At 44.3% G+C, this 27324-nt stretch overlaps 1 protein-coding gene across 1 annotated transcript in view; it reads right to left on the bottom strand.

Moving 5' to 3' along the window:
* Window positions 1–27324, bottom strand: part of LOC147898475 (zinc finger CCCH domain protein) — a 104122-nt gene that overhangs the window by 44084 nt on the left and 32714 nt on the right. Inside the window, exons 3-5 of the mRNA XM_087378894.1 lie at window positions 5552–5733; window positions 1708–1768; window positions 373–471 (exon numbers count right to left, since the gene is read on the bottom strand). Coding sequence (XP_087235020.1) covers window positions 373–471; window positions 1708–1768; window positions 5552–5733 — 342 coding nt within the window. The remainder of the gene's footprint in view (window positions 1–372; window positions 472–1707; window positions 1769–5551; window positions 5734–27324) is intronic.

The following is a 27324-nucleotide window of genomic DNA, read 5'->3' as shown; positions in this document are numbered from 1 at the left end:
TTTAGTCAATTGTACTCAAAGCATACATAATTAAAAGAAAGCACCAAAAATTTAAACACTCTAATATTCAGCTGCCAGGGAATGTGCACGGTTGCAAAGTAACTTACAAAGCATAGATAGTCATGTACACTATTTTAAAAATAAAAATCATTGGTTGGCACAAAGGCATGGTTTTAAAGGAATCCCCACCATGCAACCATGTTGATCAACACCAAATATATCTTACTCTTCTGGGCGTCTCAGGCATCGTTTCTTGTCTCATAATAGAGAAAGTAATCAACCTTATCACTTTCTTGCCAATCCAATTAACTGTGCAAACCACTACAATTTTGACCGTTCTGCAATCCATGGGTGAAGCAAAAAATTACTCACTGTCTTGTGGTGGAAGCACACGAATTGTAGCACGCAGCTCTAGTATGGAAGGAGGAGGAGGAGAAGCTGTCGGCCGATAATATCCAGTGTGCATTAGAACTGTCAAAGAAAATACAAATTAGCATGCCATTGTGCCATTGACTTGGAACAAAGGAAAACTTGGAAATTTTGTTTTGATATTTTCCATTTATTTGGGAGGTAGATTGCCTCCAAACTCATTTCACCTAATAAGCTCAATATTTGATGTAAAGGAACATGGTGCAACATGTATATACCTAGATGAATCCAGGAACATTCCCAAACTCATCCTCTAAAACCACAACATAGTGCAGTTTCAATCTCATGATAGTCACTCACAAGGTTGAAAACCATAAACTCCATCATGTATAGCAGGGACTAGCTACTATGACATCCCCACTGACGTCATCAGCGCCCAACAGTGGGTGTAGACCATAGTATAAAAATATGCTCGCACACATACAAATCCACACACCCACACATACTTGAGCATCCATTTATACAAAGTCTTCGTACTGAGTTTCTGTCGGCACTCCGGAGGTGAAGGGCAGACTCAGCCATGATGAAGGCTAGCACTAAAGGAGAAGGCTAATCAAAAGGTAGTCCAAAATCTCTTCATTCAAGCTACAACTGCTTGTGACGTCTAAACATTTTCATTTTAGTCTCTCCCCATGCATGCACACCACACACACAGAGACACTCTCACACACATTTTTTTGTGCGGCGAAATCCATGTATGTTTATATTACAAGAAGAAGTCCTCAAAGAGGGGACATGCAATTACAATAGCTAAAGATTTCGGTGCAAGACAAGTAGATAAAGTAATCTATCTGACGAACACACAGACAATCGTAGAAAGATTGCCGAGCGTGATTTGAAAATTGGAAAAGTAGAATCTCCAAAGACTCCATGATTTTTTGTCTTCCCACAGAGTCAAGAGTCCCCAATACCGAACACACACGCGCACACTTTTTTTTTGGGTAAAAGCACATTTCATTAAGAAGAATGTACATTCGTAGCTGTCCCAAAGTGAGACGACTACTACTCATAAGCTAGAGGAAGCTGAAAACACACACACACACACACCTTTTTTTTTTTTGCAAAAGAATGTCCCAAAGTGAGACAGCTACCACTCATAAACGAGAAGACGATGAGAAAAGACCAAGGAAAATGTACATTGAAAGCTGCGCCAAATAGGAGCAACTTCTACTCCAAGCTAAAACTCTCTCTCTCGCTCTCCCTCTCTCTCTCTCTCTCTCACACACACACACACACAAAATATGTGTAGCTTACTGCAGAAAATAACAAGGCTTATACCTGCTACCAAGTCAGAATCATCGGTGTACACATCTGTCCCCCATAACTGGCTGCCCCGCACCTGTTAAAATAATATATCAGAAAGTTGCAAAGCCAAATTAGACTTAAAGCAGCTTCTATGACAATGCCTTTAACCTTTGTGTGCAGTTTCAGGCTGTAATGCTACCTGTAACATCATCTTTGAACAGATCGTACTCCAACTTATCAATTCATCATAAGACTGTGCTATTATAAGAAAAGTCTCTAATAACTCAGCAGACATGTCTCCTTCCTCTTAACACTGACAACTGCTTACATTGAATAATATACTGATCTATGCTTAACCAAGTAAGGGCAAGAGCTATAGAGTTCTTTTTTATTGTCCACCTGAGGTTAGGGTCACGGACAGCAGACTTGGCCATACTCATGCAATATAATACACTTGACATTGCAGCTCCCATGATAGACGACACACAGAACCTAGGTATCGACCTCACATATTGTCAGCGAGTGAAATCTGGAAGATGATCCCTTTGTCTTCCAGACTTTCTGATTTCAGCGGTTTGATGGCACCTAAAGGTAAGAACTGAGCAGTCCATGACCAAAGAAAGGCAAACAATCAGGCACTCGCCTGTTTAAAATGTGCAGATCGTTTTTTTGTCTAGACTTGTGGCTATGAACAGGGATTTGGCAGCACCTAAAGAACAAGATTGTTTCAAAAATGATGAAACCACAGCCACAAGCACTGACAGAACACAGAAGTTATCTCAACAGACAGGAATTTGCTTTCCAAGATCAAAAAGCGTACTGTTGAGAAACCTCCATTTTGTGTCACATGTGACTTCCATGTGTTGAAGAAGTGAAAGGAAAGCATGAAGCTGAACACAAAATGAGAGAATGCTTGCTTGCTTATGGAATGAAGAAAGGTGAGGTCCATATGTAGGCACCTCTACATGAGCCACCAAGCTCCACAATCATCTCCTCAAACATCTCCTCAATCAGCTCCTAGAATCTCTCAATCATCCTATGTGGCATCTACCACCACCTAACAGTGCTTATGGGCACCTAACTATGCCTCTAGCACACACACATAAAACCTAAGGTGTGCCTGTGGCATACACCTTGAGATATGCCATCAAACCCCCCCTCAAGGGAATGCCTCGAGCTATGTCAAGGATACATCTAGTCTCATAGTTTCTCATGCCATCTCATGGTGGTCAAGGATAAATCTATGGCTAGGATCTCATGCTAGCAAGGGTTCCCAAGAGTGTGAAGTAAACAAAAGGGATACATAAGACCTTCCAATGGTTATCTCCCCTGCATGTACATGCACACAATGTCTGCACGAGGTACCATGGAACAAAACACATATACATGGCCTACATCATATGGTGACCAGAGGTGTTTACAAAGAACACAATAGTTTATTCCATTCATTTTGGAGGACTATCCAGACAGAGTACCTTGACTCAACATAAAAGAGTGACTCAACATAAAAGAGAGATCTTGAGCATATATGGAGATGGTTCAAAAAGCATAATCTTCATAGGAGGCCTCATCTTGTGGAGGCACATCAACTGAAAGTAAATTGGCAGTTTCTGGTTTTGTAGTGGCTTCCTTTTTTGCCTTACAATACTTTTCATGGTGATTGTTTTTGCCACAATATTTGCAAGGATTGATCTTGAAGCAATCTTTTGAGAGGTGATTAGTCTTCCCACAATGTTTGCAAGGTTGAAACTTGCCCATTTGAGTTTTTATGGCATAGGCTGTGTCATTTCCTCTTCAGAGTTCCTTGTGCCTTTCTTCTTCTTGAAGAGCAATAATAAGACCTTCAAGAGTAGGATTAGGAAGATTTTTCAAAGTGGTAACAACATGATCATAATCTTCAGGCATACTTTTGAGCAATACTGCCATTGCATCATCTGTAGTGATTGGAGAGTTGATAGAAGCAAGTTGAGTCATGAGACTCCGCATGTGATTGACATGGGCAGCCAAGGGAGTGCCACTAGCCATCTTCAATTCAAAGAACAATCTTAAGTGACAATTTTGAGATGTGAGAGCTAGCACCAAAAATAATATCAAGCTTCTGCCAAGCTTCAAAAGGAGACTCCAAATCAAAAATGTGATAAATATAGTCATCTCCTAAGCCAAGAGCAATAATGCCATAGGCTTTCTCCTCTCTAGCAGGATCTCGTGCCGGGTGTGTAGGAGCTGAGGATTCTCCAACATTAGAGGCTGTTGAAGAAGAAGTTGAAGCACGTTTGATAAGCCCCCAAAAGTTTTCCCTCATCAATGCAAACTTAACCTTCATCTGCCATGTGTGAAAGCCTTTACCATTGAACTTATCCATATTCAAGAAGGTAGCCATGAGAGGGTGTAACCCAAAATGGGCAGTGTCTACTCTCTTACAAGGCTAGAAAGAGTTGAAAAGCTTCAAAGTACAAGCATTTAGTGTAGCAAAGACTTGTAACCAAATTTCATACTAAAAATCATAATGGAAATGATACTTTAGAGGTGGCTAAATGAAAGTATTCCAAGTAAATCCAGGTATAGCAACCTAAAGAAAAGTTGTAGCCACAGCTGTACCGATGCTATTCAACACTTTGAAACATCAGAAATGCTAAAGTAGCATCTAATGTAGCACCAAACTCACAACATTGTCAAAACTGTCCAAAACAGAGGCCTGATCTTGGAGGGCTTGTATCTCACTCTTCAAAGCAAAGAAAAGAGGGCTTTCTAGGTAGAAATAAAGCTGGTATACCAGAGAAGAGCCACTGAAGAAGAGAGGCGAAATGCCGCGTCACGTCGCCATAGCCAGGAGCTTGAAGGTCAACTGGTTTTTCGCCTGTTTCTCCCTCCCTGGTGGACCATTTCACTTCAAATCTGAGCAGGGGCTAGCTCATGCTGTTGTGCAAGCTTGGCTCAGAGGAATTTTGGAATGGCTGCTCCAGCAAGTCGAATTGCACGAAATGGCATCAGGAAGAAGGCGATTGTTGCGTGGTTTCGTGGGCACCATTGTCTAATTCCTCTGACGTGGAAGGTCGCCCATATGAAGGGTCTCTCCAGCCAGAAGGACCCTGGGAATGGTTGCTTGTAGGTAGAGAACTCAGCCCTCCAAGTGTTTGGGCAGAAAGGGGCAAAATGGAGAGGAAGGTGAAGAAGAAGAAGAAGATGACATGGCATAAATGGGCTCAAGGAGGATCATAGTGCTTTGATACCATGTTGAAGAAGTGAAAGGAAAGCATGAAGCTGAACACAAAATGAGAGAATGCTTACTTGCTTATGGAATGAAGAAAGGTGAGGTCCATATGTAGGCACCTCTACATGAGCCACCAAGCTCCACAATCATCTCCTCAATCAGCTCCTAGAATCTCTCAATCATCCTATGTGGCATCTACCACCACCTAACAGTGCTTATGGCAAAGCTAGGGTTTATAAGTGCAGATCTGCATTTATGAGCCCTCTTTTATGGAACATTGTGTTGGCCCAGAGCATAGGTTGGAGGACATAGGCCTTGATTATGAGCCCTTTATTATGGAACATTGCATTGGTCCAGCACATAGGTTGGAGGATGTAGGCCAATTGTAGGCCAGCACATTAGGTTGGAGGATGTAGACTAATTGTAAGGAAGGTGTCCAAATCAGTAGCAAATAGGCAGCCAATAGCTGCGATTTGGCAGCTAGGACAACTACCTGCATGGCAGCCAAGTGGCAGGCCAAATCCCAGCCTATGACAGGCACATTTGGCTACACTTGCAGGAGCAAAAGGCTTTTGTGGACTTTAATTCTACCCCAGTCCTCTTTTCTGTTGTCATCCATGTTGTGACCATTAAATTCTCCAGTCTACTTCAGATATCAAAACATACCTGGTGGTTGGACGTTGTAACCAGCTTTGCTGGTATTCGAATTTCCATTGTTGGGCCTAGACCTAAGCTCGTAGCCTCCACATTCTTTACGGGCAATGTGGACTCGTACTCCTTCCAAAGCTTTGTTAACTCAGGCATGTACTCTCCAGGTCTGTATAAGATGGCTGTGGTCTCCAGATTACCTGCAATTAGGTTATATTGTGAGGCTAATCAACCCAACATGAGGAAAATTTAAAAACCTTCTTGCGGCATGTCATCAATGAACAATATAAGGAATTTTCTGGAAAAAAAAACAATATAAGTAGCCAAAGCCTACAGAAATAAAGATAGCCACACCAAAAGTAGCCAAACAGCAGTCAATTATATAATGGGTCATACAATCAGAAAACTCCAAATTTACCAAAACAAATCGTACAACACCTGCACACACTCAAGAAATATAATTGATATCAATAGGAGCTGTATAAGCTAATGCAAAGGTTGCCATACTCCTTAAATTACTAAGGTGTCTACAGTAGCAAAAGAATTATCACTAGCAAACCAATCCTACTAGGTCATCCAAAAGGAGATTCAGAGTGGCACTACATTGAATGTGTGAGTGGAACATGCCCACAGTGCAGTGTGGAGGAGAAGCATTTGACTTTCCTGAATGACACTTCAACAAAAAAACCTGAAGTCTTAAATGGAGAAGATTTGAAAGGATTGATGTTAAAGGATTCCATTTCTTTCCTAGATGCTTATAATGAACGTTGAAACTAAATTTGAAAGTAAGGCTTGATAGATAAAAATCAGAAATTCTTGAGCACCATTTTTAAAATAAAACTCTGCATATCTGAAACATGACAACTGTGCTTTAATCATGCTAGCAGACAGCTATTGAGTAGATGCAAAAGTGAAGAACTCAAACTGAATGTAATGTATCGACTTGAATTTCCAGAAACCTTAGTAATAGTTCATCTCCCTACAGAATCTTGTAAACAAAACCAAGGTCCAATTAACCTTGACATGTTATACCTGGTAAGACGGAATGATTAAGAGCATTTAATGAGATCTAGCAAATAGATCTTGCCAATTAAAAGTTACAATACAAAATGGGATCCCAAACAGACTTCTATTGGGTTCCTAGAGGGACAACAGTGCGATATCTGGATTGTCACATAGGCATAGATGGAGCAGCAGTTGGCCCCACTTCTTTTGAAAATTCGACACAGCTCCTGTATAGACAAGTCTCCTCAATTGGTAGAGAATGCCCAACAGGAGCAAATGTATAGATGGTAGGTGCCCAAGAGGAGCAAATGTACAAGATGGTAGCAAGTTAAACCTGGTTTGCCAGAATTTCATTTGATCAGGGGGAGATGGCAGCCCAGCCAGGTCAAAGCTCGCATGGGCAGTCATTATTCAGCCCCAATCCAGTTTAGGTTTGGGTATTATTGATGTAGAGAGCCAGAGGGGTGAAGCTCATTGTCAGGGGCTACTTCCTGGAGGGAAGCCCTGGAAGCACAGTACATGAGATCTGACCAAAGGGCCCTGGAAGCCTAGCACACGTTGGATTTTCACCCACGTGAGGGCTTCTCACGTCGGCAAGAGTTTCAAAGGAGAGATTTGCAGCAGCAGTCCTTAGAGCGTGGGACTCAGTGAGAGGAGCTCTCTTTCAAAGACACCAGATGGCTGTTGAAGAAAGGAGGCAACAGCCTCTTTTCTTCGACAGCCTCATCACAACTCACACTGTCACACTCTTGGAGTTAGACCTTACGGATCCTCACCTATCTTGGAGGAGCTTCGCCACGACAGTGGGAGAGCGGATGCCCTTTACAAACTTGCCACTGCAGACTCATAGAAGAAAGTGCAGGGATAGGCACTTAGATTGTGTTACAAGAGGCGGAGAGAGCCATCACAGATGAGTGGAGATCAGATGGCACAGTGGGAGAGTGGATGCCCTTTACGAACTTGCCGCTGCAGACTCATAGAAGAAAGTGCAGGGATAGGCACTTAGATTATGTTACAAGAGGCGGAGAGAGCCATCACAGATGAGTGGAGATCAGATGGCAAGGTCCACACTCTTGGTTGGTATATTCACTATACACAAAATTCCATTTTTGGTGGTGGGTACCTCAGGACTTTCTTCCTTCACATTTCGAGTCCTGGATAACGGCAGGCTCCTCATACAGGAGACTAGCAGGGAGGATTATGCAGGTTGTTCCATTCAGAGAGTCTGGATAGTAGCTCAGTGTTAGAGGAGGTGGTACATAGATCCGGACCCCTCACCGCAGTGGAGTTTTTTCGTATGGGAGAGGAGGCCTTTACAGAGATTGGAGTGAGAGAGATCCCTGTGTTTTGGATGTGCAAGAATTTCCTTTTTCAGCTATTGATCAAACTAGGAGGAGGAATCAGATGCTGAGGATTGATAGCTCACTGCAGCAGCAGCTCATTGGGAGAGGCAGGGACTTTCTCAGAGTTTCCTATCACAATTTTGGCACAGGCTATGGGACAGTTCAGGCCCAGGAAGATCTCTTTCATTCGTTGATAGCTCACGGAACCCTGGCAGTGGGCACATGGCTGGGATATGGACGCAGACAGGTGGCTTGTTTGAGATGTGACGCTGAAGAGGAATCACAGAGGCAAGGTATCTGAGAATCTTTCTAATATTTGGCCTCCTTGATGAGAGCTCTGAGAGTAAAAGGTGGAATGGTCTCGTTTGAAGTCTGTCCTACCTATTGCTTTTGTGTGTGTCCACTTAAACATCTCCTTGTATGTATCTCTTACATTGACCCATACACCTTGGTGGTCAGATGACCCACCATCATCATCTAATAGCTACTAGTGGCCATAGGATCTCCCGCTTAGTGAACCGTGATAACGGTGTTGATGGTCAAGGCTGTATAAGAGCCTTTGGCCTGTTAAAAATCTTTGCCAGTATTGGTGCGAGTATCTCCCCACCATGTCGTTCAAGAGCTCTAGTGGAAAGTCATCATGATCCTTGGCTTTGCCACTTCATATTTTTAATGGCTTTCTTCAGTTGTGAAGTATGTGAACTAGTTTGAAAGGTGTGAATAGCCAGAAGGAATCCTTGGCTCTCCCTAGGTCTTCAACAAGATGTTAAGAGGAGGAGGTTAAAAAGGAAACATTTTGGGACTCCTACCCTCATTCTCCATATTTTCACCTTTGCCAAGTCTTTCCAATAGGCGAAAGAACCCCTACCCTATGATCAGCTAGCACACACTCCCTTGCTATACAGTCAGAAATCTGCATCTCGTTCTTCGTTCCTTGACACCTTTTTCATTCAACCCCTATCCCATGTACACTGAAACGGGAAAATTTAATGTCACACTCAACTAGCCATGACCATAAGGGGCTAAAAGGTTGATCAAGTGTTCAATGAATCGATCCCTTATAAGAGCCTAGAAGAAGGGCAAAATGGTGAAGGCAAAATGGCAATTTTTTACATAATAGCCTACTCAGCCAAGGAAATCTTTAAGTTAAATTGAATCTTAAAGAGGATTTAGTGCATCTTAGTTGATATTTCCTTGTCTCAAGACCACACGTAAAATCTTTATGGTGTACAAAATTACTATAGGCACTCCACACATTGATCCCTAATGCTAAACACGCTTGAGTTATCAAGGTAGGCCTCTAAAATAACCAGGCTAGTCAGCCTAACTAGCTTGACTCCGATTATGGTTGGAAGCCTAGCTGATCTGAGATTGCCAAACAAGAGCTTCCTCATGTTATTCAGGGCTTCTCTTCAAGGCCTCATCACCTTGCCTGGTTAAATGTTCCAAATTCTCTTATGAGATAATCCTCCTAGAAAGTGCTATGTCAATTTTCCATCATAAAATGATAAAGAATGATGCAGGAGAACGATGAAAGTATCAAGTTGAGACTAGCATAGATCATTGATGTACAACTTTCAGATGTGAAGTAACAGTATCTACTATACTATCAGCCCTATAGTCACTGAGCTACTAACATGGGCCACTTAATCAGGTGTCACATGCACCCCTGCACTTGGGTGCAAGGTGACACACTCGCTGTTAAAATTATTATTATATTCTAGGCAGTGACCAATGTAATGTAATAAGTAGGTTAGGCACACTTTTCCCTTTTTAGAGGTTTTCCCCCTAACCCCAGTTAGTTCACTAACTACGGTTAGTGAAGGATAAGGTTTTGTCACTTAGACAAAACCTTTCCCTACTTTGTATGTTATTTATCTTATCTATTGCAACTTATGTTCAGCACTCAGTCTCTCTTGCTCTCTCTCTTTTTCCATCATTTGGTATCAGAGCATCTGCTTCTCCCACCGGGCTCCTGCCATTGTCAGTGTGTGAGAGTGCTCTTGAGCTCTTGCCTTTTGGACCAGCTCCCACATCTTCGACTTCAGCTCCCAAGCTCACATAGCTCCAACTCCAGCTCTAGCCTCGAGGTGCCGTACACCCTGCGCCTATCAGTCATACGGCCGTACGTACCCGCAACGGAAGCGTGGAGCATTGCACTTCTTCCATCCGTACAGCTCTTGCCAGTCCTGTACGGCCCTGCATTCACGTCGCCATCCATACATTGTACGATGTTCGTACTGTGCTAGTCCGTACCTGCGCTACAGAGCAGCACCGCCTCCCCTTGTATCCACAGCCACCATCCGTACAACCGCCATACCTGCGCTAGCTGTACCTGCTTCCGTACAACCTGCACATTTAGATCTGCACCGTACTACATTAGCTTCAACAGGCAGTTGCCGAAAGTACCTGTGCCGTACCAACTCTTCTTGTCTGCCGTACATCCCACGTGTGGGTGTTTTTGTGTTGTGTGGGCATTGCGAAGGACATTGGTTTTTGCAGATATCTCTGTTTGCAGATAAATTGGGACTTCTGAATCATTTGCAGGCACATTACAATTTTGGGGCTTTTGTGCATTTTTTGGCACACATTGCAAGCAAATTGCAAAGATTGGCCAAGAAATTGGGCTTTTGCAGGAGAATTACTATTTGGGTGAAATTTGGCTCAATTTTAGCTCAAAATTTGGGGCTTTTAGTTTTGCACTGCAATTTCTTGCATTTTTTGGGGGCTTTCAGGCAATTTGCCCTCTTTTGGATGCAATTTTCCTAAAGAAATTGGGGCTTTTGGCATTCGGATGCAATTTGGCAGTGTAAAAGCATTTTGGGAGTTTTGCAGGCAGTTTTGGACTTATTTTTGAGTGACATTGGAGAGCATTTGCAGGATAATTGAAGTGCATTCTAAGCCTTTGACAGGCTATGATAGTATTTGTCACTATGGGCAGATTTTTCTTTGCAAATTTTACTTGTGCATTTTATATCCCAAGAAGGGATTTCACTTGGTCAGTTTGCTGTTTTTTTTTTAAGATTATCTGGTAAAAATGGCTCAGAATAACCCCACTGAGGTGTTCGGGGTTCTCACATAGGAGGATAAGTTGGATGGCACCAACTACTCCTTGTGGAGTTTCATGGTTCGCAATATCTTAGTTGGCAGACATCTTTGGGATTATGTCAGTGGAGATGAAGCAAGACCAGATACAGCGACTACACCTTTCACTCCTACAGCTGGAGGCAGGGATAGAGGTGCAAATGCAGCACAAGTAGTTGGAGCAACCACTCCAAGAGCTCCCACAACAGAGCAGAAAAGATGGGACTCTAGAGATGCACAAGCTCTTTCAGTAATTTTTCTTTCTGTCAAGAGGTTCATTATACCTCATATTCGGTCATGCAAGACATCTATGGCAGCTTGGGAGATACTAGAGAGTATGTTTGCAGCAAGAAATGATGTCAAGGTTTCCTTTATGAAGCGAGAACTTTCCTATACGCATATGGAGGAGGGAGATTCCATGAATTCTCACCTCACAAAGCTTTAGGACTTGAGGGAACAATTGCTGAATATTGATGAAGTCATTCCGAATTCAGAGATGATCACCACCACTCTGAACTCTCTTCCTGAGTCCTATCTCGGTTTCCACACCTCGCTGAATTTGTCATTGATGGGAGGCAGCAATCCTCTCTCTTTTCACGGGTTGGTAGGACTTCTGTTGCAGGAGGAACAGACTCGCAGAAATATAGCAACCTGGGCTAGCGAGCATGCTAGGCTCTCCAAGTTCAAGCCCAAAGGTAAAGGGCAGCAAAAGCCACATGCCAATCAGCCCACACATCAGCATAAAGTTGATTCTGGACAGCCTTCTTATAAGGCAAAGGGTGATACAAATAAGCAGAAAAATAAGGGCATCTGTCATTATTGCAAGAAGCCAGGTCATTATATTGGAGAATGCAAGAAGCACATAGCCAAAGAGAAGAAAAGGGATTCCGGTATGGCTGTGTCAGATGCATCAGTTCCACATTCTCATGATGGGGGAGATATTGCAGCCAACTTTGTTGAAGAGCACTATGCCTTTCTGTCTTGCACTTCGGATTTTTCAGTGGGTAGTTCAGATGTTACAGCCACTAATGATGATGACCCATATGCTTTCTTGACTTGCAGTTATGATCCTTCAAAGGATGCATGCTCTCTTAGTGTCAATGAGACACTTCATACTTGGTATTTTGACAGTGGTGCTTCAAAGCACATCACTTCCAAGAAGAGTTTGTTTGTATCTCCGCATCCTCCACCCACCAAAAAGAAGGTAACTTGTGCGAATAATTCTTCTTATTCAGTGTGTGGAGTGGGAGACATTATTCTCACATCCATTGATGGCATAGATTTCAGAATTTCAAATGTTCTCTATGTGCCAGGGATAAAGAAGAATTTGCTTTCAGTGTCCTCACTCAATAGAGGAGGATTTCAGGTTGTTTTTTATGATGACAAGTGCGCAGTCAGAGACAAAGAGAATGACTATGCTTTGATGTTGTCTGGCACTTTGTATCGGGGTCTTTTTCAGCTTGATCTATATGAAAAAAGATCCGATCTTGCATTATCAGTTAGCACTCCCACTGCTGCGATGCAAAATGCAAAGTTATGGCATGCCAAGTATGGGCACATGAGCTGTGGCAGCTTAATGACACTTCAGAGGCATGATATGGTTGATGCATTGCTTCCTTTGGAGTCGCCTCCTCCATGTGAAGGCTGCATTCTTGGCAAAATGCATAGACTTCCCTTCAAGAAGGATGGTGCAGTGAAAGCTACACAGAAATTACAGCTTATTCACAGTGACGTTTGCAGTCCCATGAGAACACCTGCTTTTGGGGGTTATCTCTATTTGTTACATTCATAGATGACTTTACCAACTACACTTGGGTCTATGGTCTCAAGGCAAAATCAGAAGTGTTTATGCATTTCAAACACTTCGTGGCTATGGTTGAGAATGAGACATGACTCAAGGTGCAGACACTTCGAACAGATCGAGGGGGGGAGTATATGTATCATGAATTTGAGACATTTTTGAAGGAGAAAGGCATCATGCATCAGCTTACAGTGAGGCTTACACCTCAACAGAATGGCAAAGCTGAGCGGAAGAATCGCACTGCCATGGAGATGGATAGATGCATGCTCACAAGTAAGAAGTTGCCTCACAGGTTTTGCCTAGAAGGCCTCATGTGTGCCAACTATATTTTGAATCGGGCTCCTACAAAGGCTTTGAAGACAATCACTCCCTATGAGGCATGGCATGGGAGAAAACCTTCAGTGGACCATTTCAGAGTTTTTGGTTGTGTTGCATATGCCCACGTGCCTGTGGAGTTTAGACACAAGTTGTCAGATAAGGCACTCAAATGCATTTTTGTGGGATATAGTTCACAAAGCAAAGGCTATCGTCTCTACAATCCTGCTACATGCAAGACTTTTGTTAGTAGAGATGTTATATTCTCTGAAAATTCCGCACATACACATGCTGAATTTCAGATTCCAGCTTCTTCAGATGATGTGTTTGAGGGGATGCTTCCTATAGCATTAAGTTCCCCCGCTGAAACTCAGAATTTACAGCAACCTCCTCCAGATCCACATGTCCAGATTCAGCCCCCGGCTGATGGAGTACCACCTCAGGGTGTGGATGAAGTTGTCAGGCAAGAAATTCAAGAGATACACGCAGCCAAAACAGTCCCGAATTGGTTGCTTCAGACTCTCAGGGAGAGTAAGCTTGAGACTCCATTGCCTGGCAGGACTCGTAGTGCAATAAGGCACACGGGGGGGGGGGGGGCTCTTTCTATTGAATCAACTTATGCAGGTACTCTTCTTGATGAGGAGCCTGAGACATTTAAAGAAGCAAAGGATAATGTGCATTGGATGAATGCCATGCACGATGAATTGCAGTCCATTCATAAAAATCAGACTTGGGATGTTGTGGATTTGCCACCAGGCAAGAATGCCATAGGTACACATTGGGTTTTCAAAGTCAAAAGAAAGCCAAATGGGTCCATTGATCGGTACAAGGCAAGGCTGGTTGCAAAAGGATATGCTCAAAAAAAGGGCATAGATTATGAGCAGACTTTTGCTCCTACATCCAGAATGACCACCATCTGGTCAGTTATAGCAATGGCTGCAAATTTTGAATGGAATGTTCATCAGTTGGACATTAAAACAACTTTCCTTAATGGAGACTTGTTGGAAGAGGTTTATGTCAAGAAACTTCCGGGCTTTGAAAATTCAAGAAATGCACATCAGGTATGCAAGCTGAATAAAGCTTTGTATGGGTTGAAACAAGCCCCACGTGCATGGTATGCAAAAATTGATGCCTTTCTAACCAGCAACGGGCTGCACAATAGTCACCCTCTACATCAAGAAGGATGGGGGGGATATTTTGGTCATTATTCTTTATGTAGATGACATGCTGCTCACCGGATCAAATGAGGAAGTAATTGCAGATTTCAAAGTCCATATTTGATATGTCAGACTCGGGCTTGTTACATTTCTATTTGGGGATCCAGTTTATTCAAGAGAGACGTGGCATTGTTATGTCTCAGTCCAAGTATGTTCAAAAGCTCTTGGACGGATTCAACATGCATGATTACAAGCCTATGTCCACTCCCATGGAGCCGGGGCTGAAGCTTACAATGCATGATGCAGGTGAACCAGTTGATGCCACAGTCTATAGCCACGCTGTTGGATGCCTCATTTATCTCTGCAATACATGACCTGATATTCAGTTTTCAGTTTCTCATGTGAGCAGGTATATGCACAGCCCAAAAATTTTGCATTGGCAGGCTGTAAAACGCATCTTCCATTACTTGTAAGGTACAAAGTCTTTTGGCTTGATGTTTCCTAGGGGGGGTGACTTGCGGATGCATGCTTACAGTGACTCAGATTGGGCTGGAGACTGTGATACTAGGCAGTCCACAAGTGGGAATTGTTTCTTTCTAGGACATGCTTGCATTCCTTGGTTGAGCAAGAAACAATCTACAGTGGCTACCTCCTCATGTGAAGCTGAGTACAGGGCAGCTTTCACAGCAACATTTGAATGTGTTTGGCTACGTCCTTTGTTTGCTGATCTTCGTCTTTCATTGGAGGGTCCTTCTCTGATCCTCACTGATAGTTAGAGTGCTATAGCAGTGGCAAAGAATCCTGTGTTTCATGCTCGCATGAAGCACATCGAGGTTCACTATCACTATGTCAGAGAGAAGTTGCATGCAGGAGAGATCAGTATCATCTGTGTCAACACATGACAATGTTGCGGACATCTTCACCAAAGCCCTTCCACGTGAGAAGTTTGAGGCATTTCGCAGTGCCCTGAACTTATCTTCTTTTGGTGATTGATCATTTCCTTGTACATGACATTCGCATTGTAGGGGGGTGTTAGAATTATTATTATCTTCTAGGCAGTGACCAATGTAATGTAATAAGTAGGTTAGGGGCACTTTTCCCTCTTTAGAGGTTTTTTCCCCTAACCCCAGTTAGTTCACTAACTACGGTTAGTGAAGGATAAGGTTTTGTCACTTAGACAAAACCTTTCCCTACTTTGTATTTTTCTCACTTCATCTATTGCAACTGACGTTCAGCACTCAATCTCTCTTGCTCTCTCTCTTTTTCCATCATTGGCTACATCGACAAGTTCATTATAGTTCCCAGATAGGAGATTTTGTCGTATGCTGTGACCCCTTTGTGAGCCCTTGTCTAGGGACAATCAGGCACAAGCTACGTAGGTCAGTCTCTCAACCTTAGGTCAAGTCAGTAATTCAGTTCTTGTTCACTAGTACCCACTGGAGAACAGTAGGTTAAGTGTTTATAGGTTAGGTCTTAGCCTAGGTTAGGAGCCGCTTTAGGGCTCCCAAAGGCTGGACAGGTAAGCAGGGAAGGCAGCTTGCAAAGGCTGCCCAAAAACTCCCTTGGCAAATGAGCCAGGGAGGGCTTTTATAGGCTGGTTGTAGGCCAACCAGTCTGTAAAACAGACCGACTCAGTCGGTTGTTTACAGACTGGGTTGGCTCAGTTCCAGCCCTATAAAAGGGCCCCTTGGCTGCCCTCTTTCCTCATTCAGTGCTCCTGCCTTCAGCTCTCCTACAGCTCCACTTCAGCCTCCTTGTGCAGCCCCTAAGATCCTCAGATCTAGTCCTGCTCTAGCCTCAGTCCCTTGGCCATCAGTTCAGCCTGATCTGAAGGTGACCACGCAGCACAACAGTCCGAGGTTTGGACTAGCAAACGGAGAGAGGTTTGGACACTGTTTATGTGAGAGAATGGAGAGTGAGAGAGAGCAAGAGAGTGAGAGCTGAAAGCTTGGAAGCTGAAAGCTGAGTTGCAATAGAAGAGTGTGAAGAGTACAACACAATGAGTGAGAGATAAGGTTTTGTCCTAGTGACAAAACCTTAGTAGTCACTAACCATAGTTAGTGAACTAACTGCGGTTAGGGGAAAAAACCTCTTAAAGAGGGAAAAGTGCCCCTAACTAGCTTATTAAATTACATTGGTCACTGCTGAATTATATCTATAATTCTAACACCCCCCTGCAGTGCCAATGTCATGTACAAGGCTGATCAATCACCAAACGGATATAAGTTCAGGGCACTGCGAAATGCCTCAAACTTTTCACATGGTAGTGCTTTGGTGAAAATATCTGCAACGTTGTCATGTGTGGACACAAAGATCATACTGATCTCTCCTGCATGCAACTTCTCTCTGACGTAGTGATAGTGAACCTCAATGTGCTTCGTGCGAGCATGAAACACTGGATTATTTGCCACTGCAATGGCACTCTGACTATCAGTGAGAATTCGAGAAGAACCCTCCAAAGACAGATGAAGATCAGCAAATAGACGTCGCAGCCAGACACATTCAACTGTTGCTGTGAAAGCTGCCCTGTACTCAGCTTCACATGATGAGGTAGCCACTGTAGATTGTTTCTTGCTCAGCCAGGAAATGCAAGATTTACCCAAAAAGAAACAATTGCCACTAGTGGACTGCCTAGTATCATAATCACCAGCCCAATCTGAATCACTGTAGGCATGCATCTGCAAGTCACCCCCCTTGGGAAATAGCAAGCCAAAAGACTTCGTGCCCTGCAAATAACGGAAGATGCACTTAACTGCCTGCCAATGCATAGTTTTTGGGCTGTGCATGTACCTGCTCACCTGAGATACTGCAAACTGAATATCAGGTCTAGTGTTGCAGAGATATATGAGGCATCCATCAGCCTAACTGTAAAGTGTGGCATCAACTAATTCTCCTGCATCATGCATTGTGAGATTCAGCCCCGGCTCCATGGGAGTGGCTATGGGCTTACAATCATGCATGTTAAATCTGTCCAAGAGTTTCTGAACATACTTGGACTGAGACATAACAGTGCCACGTCTCTCATGAGAGAACTGGATCCCCAAATAAAAGTGAAGCAGCCCCAAATCTGACATGTCAAAGTTGGTCTGCAAATCAGCTGTGAAATCTGCAATTTTGTCTTCATTGGACCCTGTGAGCAGTAAGTCATCGACATAAAGAAGGATGACTAAAATTTCCCCCCCATCCATCTTGATGTAGAGGGTGCTCTCAGTAGGACTACTGTGCAGCCCCTTGCTGGTCAAAAAGGCATGGATCTTGGCATACCATGCACGAGGGGCCTGTTTCAGCCCATATAAAGCTTTGTTGAGCTTGCATACTTGAAGTGCATTTGCTGTAATTTCAAAGCCCGGAGGTTGTTTGACATACACCTCTTCCAGCAAGTCCCCATTTAAGAAGGCTGTTTTTATGTCCAACTGATGAACATTCCACTCAAAATGTGCAGCCATTGCAATAACTGATCGAATGGTGGTCATCCGGGATGTAGGAGCGAATGTCTCCTCATAATCTATGCCCTTTTTCTGAGCATAGCCTTTTGCAACCAGCCTTGCCTTATATCTGTCAATGGAGCCATCTGGCTTCCGTTTGACCTTGAAAACCCATCGTGTGCCAATGGCATGTTTACCCGGTGGCAAGACATCCCAAGTCTGATTTTTTGCAATGGCTGCGAGGCCAGGTAACGGAGCATCAATTTTACTCTCCCTGAGAGTCTGTAACAACCAGTTTGGGACTGTTTTTGCTGCATGTATGTCTACAATTTCTTGCTGCACCACCTGTTCCACTGCCTGTGGAGGGGGCAAGACATCCTGTGGCGGGACTAAAGCATCTGGAGGTGGCTGTAAATTCTGATTTGCATCAGAAAAATCAGCAGGGGAACCCAAGGCAATGGGTAGCAACCCCTCAAAGACATCCTCTGAAGAAGAAGGCATTTGAAATTCAGCCTGAGTGTGAGCTGAATTTTCAGCAAATATCACATCTCTACTTACTATGATCTTGCGTGTAGCAGGATTGTAGAGACGGTACCCCTTGCTTTCTGCACTATACCCAACAAATATGCACTTAATGGCTTTATCTAACACCTTGTGCCTAAATTCAACTGGCACATGAGCATAAGCAAGGCATCCAAAGACTCGGAAGTGATCCACTGAAGGCTTTCTATCATTCCAGACCTCATAAGGAGTTTTTGTTTTTAAAGCCTTAGTGGGAGCCCGATTCAAAATGTAATTGGCACACATCAAACCTCAAGCCATAATTTGTGAGGCATGTTTTTGCTTTTCAGCATACATCTGTCCATCTCCATGAGAGTTCTATTTTTTCTCTCAGCTTTGCCATTTTGCTGAGGGGTCAGCCTGACTGTGAGCTGATGCACAATACCTTTGCCTTTCAGAAAAGCATCAAATTCTGCAGACAAGTATTCCCCACCTCTATCTGTGCGCAATGTCTGTATCTTGAGTCCGGTTTCATTTTCAACCATGGCTGAAAAGTGTTTAAACACCGTGAACACTTCTGATTTGCGTTTCAGCCCAAAAACCCAAGTGAAATTGGAGTAATCATCAATAAATGTAACGTAGTAGAGATGACCACCCAACGATGGAGTCCTCATGGGACCACAGACATCACTGTGTATAAGCTGTAATTTGCGGACAGCTTTAACTGAACCATCCTTCTTGAAGGGAAATCTATGCATCTTGCCTAAAATGCACCCTTCACAGGCATGTGGAGGAGGTATCTCAAGAGGTGGCAATGCATCAACCATGGAATACTTCTGAAGTGTCATCAAGCTGTTGTAATGCATGTGGCCATATCGGGCATGCCATAATTCTGCATTCTGCATAGCAGCTGTAGGGGTAGAAACTGCAAGACCATGGGCTGCTCTTTTCTCGAAAAAATCAAGCTGAAAAAGCCCACGCAGCAGAGTACCAGATAACCTTAAGGCATAGTCATCTTCCCTGTCTCGGACAGCACATTTGTCATCCTCAAAGATGACCTGAAATCCAGCTCTGTTAAGAGTGGACACTGAAAGAAGATTTTTGGTTATACCAGGCACATATAAGACATCTGAAAGTCTGAAAATTGAGCCATCAATGGCAGTGAGCTCAACATCTCCTGTGCCACGTACTGAATATGATGAGTTGTTGGCACAAGTGACTTTCTTACCAACGGAGGTGGATGCAAGGAAGTAAAAAGACACTTCCTAGAAGTGATGTGCTTGGATGCACCGCTGTCAAAATACCAAGTGTTCAGTGTTTCATTGACACTGAAAGCAGATGCATCCGTAGAAGAGTCATGACTGCAAGTCAAAAATGCATATGTATCATCACGGCAAGTGGTTGTACTATCCCGAGCATCTGGAGCAGCCAGCCTAGAATCTGAAATGCAAGATAAAAAGGCATAATCCTGTCCAACAAAGTTGGCTCCAGCATCCCCACTGTCAGATGCATGAGGAGCTGAATCTGAAACAGCCATACCGGAGCTGTTTTTCTTCTCTTTTGCAAGCCTTTTCCTGCATTCTGCAATGTGATGACCTGGCTTTTTGCAGTAGTGACAAAAACCCTTCTTCTTGGGCTTACTTGCATCATTTTAAGCCTTTTGTGAAGGCTGTCCTGACCCACTGGAAGGCTGATTTACTGATGTCTTTGCCTGTCCCTTTGTTTTTGATTTAAACTTTGAGAGCATGGCTTGTTCACCTGCACGTGAAGCCAAGTTTTTCCTGGTCTGCTCTTCCTAAAGCAGAAGTCCTATCAACTCATGAAAAGTGAGAGGATTTGCACCCCCCCTCAATGATAGGTTCAGCGAGGTATGAAAGCTGAGATAAGACTCAGGAAGAGAATTCAAAGTGGTTGTAGTCATCTATGAATCAGGAATAATTTCATCTATATTTAACAATTGCTCTCAAAGATCCTGTAGCTTTGTGAGGTGGACTGACATGGAGTCACCCTCTTCCATATGTGTATTACTTAACTCTCTTTTCAAGAAAGATACCCTTGCATCATTCCGGGCTGCATACATGCTTTCTAAAATATCCCACGCTGCCTTGGAGGTCTTACACGACCGGATATGCGGAATGATAAATCTTTTCACTGAAAGAGAGATGCATGACAAAGCTAAGGCATCCCGTGAATCCCATCTCTTCTGATCTGGAGTAGTGGCTATAGCTGCACCAACAACTTGTTCTGTAGCTGCCCCTTGTGCACGACCTCTTCCACCTCCTTACTGAGGAGGGGTATTAGGTGCCATACCTGCTGGTCGGATCTCACCCCCATTCACATAATCCCATAAATTGCGAGAAATCTGAATATTGCGTACCATAAAACTCCTGAGGGAGAAGTTGGTACCATCCAACTTGTCTTCCTGTGAAAGATCACCGAACTGGAAGTCATTCTAATTTTGCTGGGCCATATCTGAGAAAGAGATTTAAGCAGATACAAAACTGAATTCCCTTACTAGGAATGAAATGCACAACTCCCAAAAAACACAGCCAAGCACTGGCTGTAAATGCAACTCAGATTTCTGTACTTGCATTGTCAGAAATCTGTCCAAGCATCAAAAACTCTCCAGAATCTGCCAAAAGTGCTGCAAAACACTCCAAGAAAGGCAGTATGAACTGAAAACTCCAGAAATTGCTCAACACAAAAGCCCCAAAATAGGCCTGAAATTGCAACCGGAAAGGGGCAAATAGATCAGAAGCCCCAAATGTTGCAAGAATTGCGCTCTGTCTGCAAAAGCCCCAAATTTCACTGCGAGATTGCAGTGTAATTACAAAATCCTCAAATTTCTTCAAGAAATTGTACTACAGAACTGAAAGCCCCAAATTTCGAGCTTGAAATTGCAACCAGAAAGGGGCAGAAGTACAGAAAGCCCCAAATTTTACAATTTCAGCAGAAAGCCCCAAATTTCAGACCAAATCTGCAATGTTTGCTCCAAGTGTAGCTCCGAAGCTACAAAATGATTGCAGTGTCTACAACAAACAAAATGCCCCAAATGTACTCCCAAAAAACTAAGCCAAACAATGGCTGTCTGCAAAATGTGCCTGCCAAAGATCACCTGCGAATTTTTCCTATACGAAATCAAAGGACTACCTGCTGTACGGAAGCAGATCCTGTACGGAAGTACTGTACAGAAGACAATACGGAAGTACTGTACAGAAGATAGTACGGAAGTGCTGTACGGCTGACAGTATGGAAGTACTGTACGGTTGAAGACAGCTAGTTGTACGACTGGTGGCGGCGAGCTGTACGGCTGGTACGGCACTGTACGGCGAACCGTACAGTCTGACGATGAACTGTACGAACGACCTTTGCGACAGGTACGGTACGGTACGGTACGGTACGGACAACCTCTGCGAGCTGTACGAAAGGTACGGATGCAACTGGAGCAGTACGGCAGGTACGGACGTGCAGAGACCAAGTGCAGGTTCCGTACAGTCGAACGGAATGTACGGGTGAGATGTAGCAGCAGGAGCGCAGGCTATAGGCTGGAGCTAAACGGGGAAGAAGCAGGGAGAGGGATCAAATGCTCTAATACCAAATGTGAGAGAATGGAGAGTGAGAGAGAGCAAGAGAGTGAGAGCTGAAAGCTTGGAAGCTGAAAGCTGAGTTGCAATAGAAGAGTGTGAAGAGTACAACACAATGAGTGAGAGATAAGGTTTTGTCCTAGTGACAAAACCTTAGTAGTCACTAACCATAGTTAGTGAACTAACTGCGGTTAGGGGGGAAAACCTCTTAAAGAGGGAAAAGTGCCCCTAACTAGCTTATTAAATTACATTGGTCATTGCTGAATTATATCTGTAATTCTAACAGTTTACTCAGCTTTCTCACCTCTCTTTTACAGTTTACACAGCTCACTCTCAGCTCTATATTCCATTCATCTCTCAGTTCTCTCATAGGATCTATCACTCCTAGTTTTCACTCTCTCACTCACGCAGTAACCCTGCCTTCCGGTAGACAGCACAAGCCTCTTCCTTGCCTTGCAGAAGCATCCTACATCGTCAGTGTGGACAGCATCAAGGTCTCGGTATTGGTCGACATTGCCTCTCTAGTCTTTGGGTCTGCTATACATGTGCACAGTGAGCTCTTCAGAAGCGCGTTCCGTGCTCTCTTGAAGAGTGTTCTTTGTATTTCTCAGTTCTCCAAGTATAAAGCAAATTCTCCCCTGATTAGGGGAGGGGGCCCTCAGTGGGTACAGGGACCCAATCGGTTGTCGACTCTACTCTCTCTACCCTCATCTCCTTTCTCTTCCTATGGTAAAAAACGCTCATTCCTCGCTAAAGGTTTAAAGAAGGTCTTGCTGTGAAGGGAGGGGGCCCTCAGTGGGTACAGGGACCCAATCGGTTGTCGACTCTACTCTCTCTACCCTCATCTCCTTTCTCTTCCTATGGTAAAAAACGCTCATTCCTCGCTAAAGGTTTAAAGAAGGTCTTGCTGTGAATTACACGATCAGATTACCGTTGCATGCTACGTTGGTATCAGAGCTTCGGTCTATATCCGGCTTGACTACCGTGAGTGTATGGTTGTGTTGAGATCCAGAAAGGACACACAATTAAGCGCCATGGAAGGGTCGGGAAAAGATTTCAACTTCGAAGACTTTGAAGAGGAGAAAGACTACCAACAAGATACGCTTCCGCCAAATGCTCAAGAAGTGATGGTGAACCTTCTAGAGCAGAATCGGGTCCTCCCGCAGCAACTCGAAGAACATTCATCCCAGCTAGAAGAAAGCAGAAGACCACTGGACCAGACAAAACAACGTCTGGAGGAAAAAGAAGCAGAAAAGCCACTTTGTCTCACCGTTCGATTGCGGTTGGAAAGCGTTGGACATTTGCAGCTTAGTACCAAAATTATCAAACAAGGCTCGCCAAAAGTTAGACGTAAACTTTGAGTCCCTGTCGGATGTGATGGTCTTTGGCAACCCTCCAATGGGATACCAATACTTGATAAACAAACGAGCTACATCTTCAGCGTTGGCCGTTTGTTTGTAGGGAATGAGCATACAATATTTACTAAAGCGACAAACAATAGTAAGACATTGAGTATTACGCGTACCTACAGATGCTAGAAGTGGCCCCATGAAATCCATACCTATGTCTTGAAAAGGACCGTCGGGGATTTTGGCAATGGCATAAGTAAGCCTGCTGCTTTCTTGTGGGAAGCCTTGACCTTTTGGCATATTTGACAATTCTGCACATAGCCATATACATCCTTCCGCATCTTTGGCCAATAGAAATAGCGCTCTAACTTCTCCAAGGTCCCGTTGATACCTCTGTGACCACCGGTAAAGGCGTCATGGGCATCAAAAAGAAGCAACTGCCGTTTTTCTTTGAGTACACATAATCGTTTCTTATAGAAAAGCCAACCGTCCTCTAATGAGTAATGGCCTGGAGCAAGCGTCGTGGCTAACAGGAACTGCGTGCCAAACTCTGCTGACTCCGCGTACTGTGCCTTCATACTATCAAGATCCTTTCCTTTGATTTCGAGCACAGTGGCTTGCTCAATGGTCTGGATGAAACCTTTCCGACTGAGAGCGTCTACAACGGGGTTGTTTTTGTCGAGAACGTACTCGATCATTCCCGCAAACTGCTAGAATATTTGGCTCCACCGCTGTTGCCGATCGCCCCATTGCATACTAGGCATTGTCTGAAGCCACATAAGGCCTTAGTGATCTGTCTTCACCGTGAAAGTCCGTCCGTATAGGAAAGGCTTCCAATGTTTTAATGCCTGGATGACACCGATGAGCTCTCTATCATACACTGAATAGTTCTTTTCGGCATCGTTAAGCTTTCTGCTGTAGTATGCCACGGGCCTATCCTCTTGTTGTAAAACTATCCCTATGGCGACATTGCTAGCGTCTGTGATTACCAGAAATGAATCATCCCAAGAGGCAATCTTCATAACTGGTGCTGTCGTGGCCAACCGTTGCAAGTCGTGGAAAGCCTGCAAAGCTTTGCCTGTGACTTGAACCTTTTGTCTGCGTGTCTTTACCCCCTTGGGTAAATCTGTAAGAGGGGATGCGTATGTTGAGAAACCCTCCATGTGCGAGCTGTATGCTTGACACAAACCCACAAAGGAGCAGATCTCCTGGTCCCTCGTGGGGACAGCCCAACTTGTGATAGCTTGGATCTTCTCAGGGTCCAATCAAATCCCTTGAGCACTAATGATGTAGCCTGCGTTGAGATATAGCTGGTTATCACGTAATAACTATAGAGCACATCGCACAACCTTAATATGTTGCTCGGCTGTCGCGGAAAAGATAAGGATATCATCGAGAAAGATGAACAAGCACTTCCCAATATACTCTGCGAATACCCGAGACATCATCTTGTTGAATGTTAGTGGTGCATTCTTCAGACCAAAGGGCATGACGACGAACTCATAATGAGCTCGCTCAGTTCGGGAAGCTGTCTTTGGGATGTCAGCTTCAAAAATCCGGACTTGATGGTAGCTACTCTTTAGGTCAATCTTTGAAAAAAATCTTGCACCATTGAGTCTTTCCAAGATGTACTCGATGCGGGGCATAGAAAAGTTGTTGCTTACCGTAAGCTTGTTGAGTGCTCTGTAGTCGACACATAGTTGTGCGGACTTATCCTTCTTTGCCACAAATAGAATGGGTACAGCAAAAGGTGAAGAAGAAGGTCTAATAAACCCTACACGCAGTAATTGAGACAATTGCCGCTCTAACTCCCCTCCATAGACTTTAAAAGTCAATAATGAAACTTACTTGGAGGTGTCGAGTCCGAAAGTAGATCAATGCGATGGTCTTCCGATCGGTTGGGAGGCCGCTGGGGTGGCAGATCGCCCCGGAGCATGATGTCTTCGAACTCTTGGAATAGATTCACCATTGCTTGCCCCATCGGAGGAGGGGCTTGAACTGCAGTGATTTGGCACTGGACATAGACAAGTGCACACATGGCACCCTTGCGGGCGGCGCGACCTGCTTGAATATGAGAGATTAACGGAATCCTTGGTATGCTCCGATCACCGCGTATCACGACGGGCTCAGGTAAACCTTCCACAATCGTGAAGGTGTCTTGCCGCCAATCAGGCGTAAGAACATGCTCACGAAACCACTAAATCCCGTGGATCATGTCGCACCCCATCAAAGGAGTCAATATAAAATCCCGCGTAAACATGGCCTTCTGAACTGAAAAAGTGAAATGGATGGCCTTATGCTTGATGTGTGTGCGCAAGCCGAGCGTGAACCCGTCCACTGCAAGCTCGTGAGGCACCAAGGTGCACCCCACTATCTTGGCAAGCTGAGGGAAGATGGCATCTTCTGAACTCCCCATATCGAACAGAACAATAAACTGATGCCCGTTAGCTGTGTCATACGCTCGAATGAGCGCCTTCTTTTGATCTGAGAAGTCGCCCTCCTTCTTACCTTGAAAGACACCGTGGGAACGACGTTCAAAGCAGAGAAGACAGCATTCGTAGTTGAGGATGGAGGCGGGGATGGAAGAGCCAATACATTGGCGACGGACGAAGTAGGTGCTTTTGCAGCCTTTTCGGCAAGCCACTTCGGACAATCCTTCTTGCCATGCCCAACGATGTGGTGGCAATGAAAGCAGCAATGTTCTTGGTGGTACCGCTTCTGCTCGTCAGGCTATAGATAGCCTCCCGTAATACCCACTTTAGCCTTCTCATCCGGAGTCATCTTTGGCTTGGACTCCTTTTGACCAGAAGCCTAGCCGTCTTTCTTTTGGAACTGGTTGTCCTTCTTCTGATCCTTACCCGCTGTGTTGTTTGACTGCTGCGGGGCTTTGGAATCTTTATGGACCTGCTTGGGCTTTCCCCCGTTCAGCATCATCTCCTGATTCTGTGCGAGAGTCAACGCCCACTCGTAATCCGGCGGGTCGAAGTTCCGAATGGTAAAAACGTATGTTCGTGTCCAATCCTCGAATGAATTGCTTCATTTTGGCGCTCTCCGTCACATCCAACTGTTGCGCCAGCGTGATGACCTTGTTACTGTATGTCAACACAGGCAAACCATTCTGGGAGAGACAAGCGAACTCATCTTCCAGGTTAAGCATATATTGGGGTGGGAGAAAATGGGCTTTGAGGTCGGCCACAAACGTTGCTCAAACGAAATTCTTCTTCAACGTTTTTGGGTCAGTATGCTTACTAGCCCAATGCTGCCACCAAGTCACCGCCTCACCTGTAAGATGAGGGACTGCAAGGTGGACTTTATCTTGCTCATCTTGAATCCGCGCTAACGGAAAATGAGCTACAAACTTATGAATAAATTGCAAAATTGCTGAATGGTCACACTTACCATCATACTTAATAAAATTTGGAGTGGACCGAGCGAGTGGTGTTACCTTTGTCGATGACGAAGCGGTGGCAGAGACGGCTACTACGCTCAAACTTGCCTGCATAGCAGCTAACATCTGTTTGTGTTGAAGAAGCATCGCCTCTCGGTCTAGCTTTTGTTGCCTTTCTGCGAGCTCTGCGCGTCGTAGTGCCTCCTCATATAATGGTATGGCATTTGATATTTTGAAATCATATTGTCATGATGCTCAGGGAAAGTGGGAGTAGTTTCTTCCGCTTGTGCAAGCCATTCTGAACGATACCTATTCTTCGAGTATTGGTCGCACGCCTTATGAAGCGGCGTTTGGACGGCGATTTACCTCACTCCTCACCCGGATGGTGTCTCCATCTCTTGAAGCCAACAAAACCACCGAATCAATGGCAGAGATTACGGAGTCCCCGTGAAAGGCCACATCGCCAAAGCTCAAGCATCGTATACACGCCAGGCTAACAAGTCCAGATGAGATGTCCAGTATAAAGAGGGTCAATGGGTGTATTTACGCATTATCAATGCAAAGATTGAAGCAAGTGGGCAAGCAATGCCCTAAGCTATCCTTCAAGAGCTTCGGACCATTCCCTATTATTCAAAAGATCAATGATGTCTCAATGAAGTTACGCCTACCAGATAGTTGGACTATGCACAACGTGTTCCATGTAGCTTGGTTGAAGCCATATTTTGGACCTCCTCTTTCAAAGATTTCCGACGAGCAACAACCTGAAGTTCTTAATGAAGCAGAAGTTTTGCAACCAGAACAGATCCTTCTTCATAAATTCAAGCATGGGTCAGGACGCA

This window comes from Dipteris shenzhenensis, chromosome 9 (genome assembly GCF_047967505.1).
Source record: "Dipteris shenzhenensis isolate YYH24624 ecotype China chromosome 9, Dip_SZ_1.0, whole genome shotgun sequence".
NCBI lineage: Eukaryota > Viridiplantae > Streptophyta > Polypodiopsida > Gleicheniales > Dipteridaceae > Dipteris > Dipteris shenzhenensis.
The sequence above is the reverse complement of the archived record's forward strand: the minus strand, read 5'-3'. Positions and strand labels throughout refer to the sequence as shown.